The sequence below is a fragment of the Anastrepha ludens genome, chromosome 3, assembly GCF_028408465.1.
Source record: "Anastrepha ludens isolate Willacy chromosome 3, idAnaLude1.1, whole genome shotgun sequence".
NCBI classification, from domain to species: domain Eukaryota; kingdom Metazoa; phylum Arthropoda; class Insecta; order Diptera; family Tephritidae; genus Anastrepha; species Anastrepha ludens.
Window position 1 is genome coordinate 113,302,530 of NC_071499.1, and position 3,760 is coordinate 113,306,289.

Below are 3,760 nucleotides of genomic sequence, written 5' to 3' on the forward strand. Positions count from 1 at the left end.
ATAGATTTTTATTTATTATCTTTATTTATGCTCGTTAATAAGTGACAGTGAGGTAAATAATATTCAAATAAATTGCGAAAAATGAACATTTTCGCTTATTAAGGTTTGTAAGTTAAAGGCAGTAATCGAATTATTGCATATATGAAGTCACCTTATCTCGTTTTGAATAATAACAACAATATGTAAAGATATTATATTTTCTCTGACAAATGCACATAATATGTGTGCTAATACGTACTCGAAGTTCACCCACATGCTCAGATTTTCCCCACAGGGTGTGCGCTATGAGAATACCTCTTGTATGAGTATTTGAATTAGTAATTAATATAGACTAATAATGCATACTAGCAACAACAACTAAGTTGAGAGTATGAAGTAACTACTATTAAAATGCTAGCGAGTAACTACATATGTATGAAAACATGATTACATACATAACTAATTAATGCAGTGAGAGTATGAGCACTGTTAAGCATAGGGAGTAGTGTAAAGGAACGGGAGCAGTTCTGGTTGCGCTGAGTACAATTACGGCATTACGGATATGTGTGTATGGTTTGAGAACATGAGTATGAAAAATATAAGTGAATGGAAAAAGTGTAATGTGAGTAATGAGTTATGAGCGCTACATGATTAAATATAATATAATATTTTTTGGTGAGTTCAAAATTTATTTTTGATTTGCGCTTTTGTATTTTGATTTCTTACTTTATATGGAGAACGCGTCGTAAGCGAATAGTGAACACAAAGCGCGCGTTCAATGTTAGTTTTTTAGTCGTGAACGGGCGGCCAAAGCGTGACAATTGATTGAAAACGTTGAAAAGTGTTGAAGTGAAGCACATAAAAAATCGCAGTAATAAAAAAATACGCCAAAGTGCTATGTAATAGAATTTATCTAATTTTTTGAATATTTCGTATGCGTGCAAAGACATTTTTCCATACAAATTGTGGCTGGATTAGCAAGGTGTAAAAATTGTTTGCTACAGAAGCACGTAAATAAAATACATTTAGTATTTTAAATTTTGCGCGATTGAAATAAGTTTTATTTGAAATAACAACTATATAAGTGATTTTGTTTTTTAAATACGCGATGAGTGCATTAAATAAACGAAATTCTAGCCGCTGCCATTTCGCCGTCACGCAAATGTTATTGTTATTGGCAATATGCGCCTACTCCTCCTTAGTCAGTGTGCCAAGGTGTGCGGTAAGTAATGTAAAAGGTCAAACATTTATTGCTCGCATGAATTCAAAAAAAATAAATAAATTCATTCAAATTAAAATGCGCATATTTAATTTTGTTAATTCTACAACAATAACAAGAAAAACCATTCACTATTAGCTGGCGATTGAATCGTTGGAGGAATCAGCAGTGGCAAGCGATTCGAGGGAGGACTTCGAGGAGGGTTTCGCAGCCGATACGTTACTGGCGAAAGATACAATATTGAAAAAGAATCCCGCGAATATTGGCAACAAGCTGAAGGATTTGTGGGAGCAGATACCCGAGTATATGGTCGATGGTGGGGAAATAAAGAAGTGAAGCGGCGAAGAGTCAACAAATGAAAATTAGCAGCGCCGGCTGATATAGCAAATAGTTTTAGAATTGTACTGAGGAGATTTTCGTAAAACAAAAAAACGCAAACAATGCACTAATAAATAATTGGGTTGCTTCTACGTATATCCATTCGTACGTATGTATGAAAACAGGTGTGTTTAAAGTTCTTGCTAAATGCTGTATTTTATTTAGATAAAAATTGTGTACAGAGATTAGCTAAATTGTTTAAATTTTTCTTTTGTTTTTTTTTTTCTAGCTCAAATGTGCATTTTCTCCAGCGCAGCTGTCTCGTGAAAGCTTAAAGAGATTGCACGCAATAATACAAAACCAACAAAAACCAACGAATAAAATAAAATATGTATAGGTATATGGCACTTTTTACAATATTTATTCACCGAAGGCCCTAGAAGCCAGTGTGCTAATTAAATTAGGGTTATATTGTGTATATCCCTTAAAATAAATATTAATAATTTATTATTATTATTTTTTTATTTTAGCGTATTTTTTTAAACCAATTTTACTCGTATAAGCAATAATAAAAATAATAATAATGTTATCAATTATAATATTAAATAACATAAACATTATTGTTGTAAGTGCTCGCATACCATATATCTCCCGAGTGGTGCTTATTTGCAAAATAACAACTAAATTGGATGTAAAATTTATTTTAATATATTATATACGATAATGAGATTTTAATTAAATATACTTTAAAACATTTCTTTCATACAAATTTTTATTCTAAACTACTGAGCTGCTGCCTATGACCCCATCTGCAACATTCCCTCTATAGAAGGTTCTACGTTACCGGAATGAACCGGATTTATATCCGCCCAAGGCTTGTCGCTCTAAAATCATTCTCCGTATATGCAAGAGGAATATTTGTACAGCTACAACAACAACAACAACGCACAACATCGCATCGATGATTCCAGCGAATGGGTTATAGGCGCAAAGTGGTCATAGTCGGAGCTCAAAAACACAAAAAGCAAAAAATCTTGTTTACACTTCAAAAGAATGACACATCCTGATTCCAATAGTCTGTTGGCGACTCTTCAACATGATAATAGTTGGCACATTTTCTAATGCAATTTAATTCTAATAACAGCCTCTGTAGAAAAGATTTTAAAATATACTTTTTTTTTGTAGTGTGTGAGGCAGGGCTCAAAATGCCTTCGCACTTACAGCGACCGTCGTCTACTGCGTCGTGTGGTATGGCCACTAAAACGATTCCTCCTCCCCTTCTGGGGAGACACCCTTCCCGGAACTGCTTTCTATATTGCTTCTGGAGGGCCCAGAACGGCATCCATAAAGGACCAATTCTATTCACCCACGTCTGGGTCCACCATATTTGTAGCCACGTTTCATGCTATAGGCTCATCTTCTTGTGTCTCTATCTGTGCGGTTTCGCTTTGTTGCACTGTGTCGAGGTCAATCTTCTCTTTTTCGTAGTAAGTTCTTGGTGTATTTCTTTACCGCGTTCCAGTTGTCCTTGCGTTCGAGCATTTTGCTGATTATGCTGCTCGGCGTGATGTCGGCAATCTGCTCCCTCACAGCATTTCTTTTCGCGAGCCATCTGTTACAATTAAAAACCATGTGTTCGGCGTCATCGCTCAGCGCTTCGCAGTATATGCACTTGGAATCGGTTACCTTACCCATGCGGTATAGGTATCTCCGGAAGTATCCGTGGCCCGAGAGGAACTGAGTTAAGAAGTAGTTCACTTCCCCGAAGTTCCTTTGGACCCATTTGTCAATTGATGGAATAAGTTTCGCCGCCGATCTGCTACTCGGTTCAGTGTCCCATCGGCTTTGCCACCGCAACATGGATTGGCAACTCCGTTCCGAGAAGCTAGTTATGACGTGTTTCTTCTTCGAGTTCCATGCATCCATTCGTTCCCGGGCCATGAGGTCGACGGGTATCTGCCCGCTGATACGAAGCCTCCAGTGCTTTGCAGTTTAGCACAATTCCTCATACTTCTCTGCCGTACAGGAGAATGGAGCTGGTGGCCGTCATAATTAGCTTTCTTTTGCTCTGTGTTGGCCTACCGATGTTTGCCATTAATCTACTTAGCATTCCCGTGATCTTTGCTGCGTTGGTAGCCGCATGCCGTATCTAGGCCCAGAAAGTAAGTCTGCAGTCAACTTGAATACCTAAGTATTTCACTAATTTTGGATCACTAAGGACGCGTCGCTTATTTGTATGCGGAC

The 3,760-nt window shown here is 37.2% G+C and overlaps 1 protein-coding gene across 1 annotated transcript; it reads left to right on the forward strand.

The window, feature by feature from the left end:
- Window positions 1-691: 691 nt before the first annotated feature.
- On the forward strand, window positions 692-2,270 carry LOC128856715 (uncharacterized). Its single transcript, XM_054092029.1, has 3 exons — window positions 692-1,201; window positions 1,337-1,701; window positions 1,806-2,270. Exons 1-2 carry the CDS (start codon window positions 1,088-1,090, stop codon window positions 1,532-1,534), a joined length of 312 nt encoding a protein of 103 aa, XP_053948004.1. The 5' UTR covers window positions 692-1,087; the 3' UTR covers window positions 1,535-1,701; window positions 1,806-2,270.
- Window positions 2,271-3,760: the final 1,490 nt, after the last annotated feature.

Bases quoted from the DNA above. Each gene is read 5' to 3' on its own strand.
- LOC128856715 (XM_054092029.1), top strand. From the start codon at position 1,088: ATGAGTGCATTAAATAAACGAAATTCTAGCCGCTGCCATTTCGCCGTC. The intron at 1,202-1,336 runs GTAAGTAATGTA...ATTCACTATTAG, and splicing joins TCAGTGTGCCAAGGTGTGCG to CTGGCGATTGAATCGTTGGA.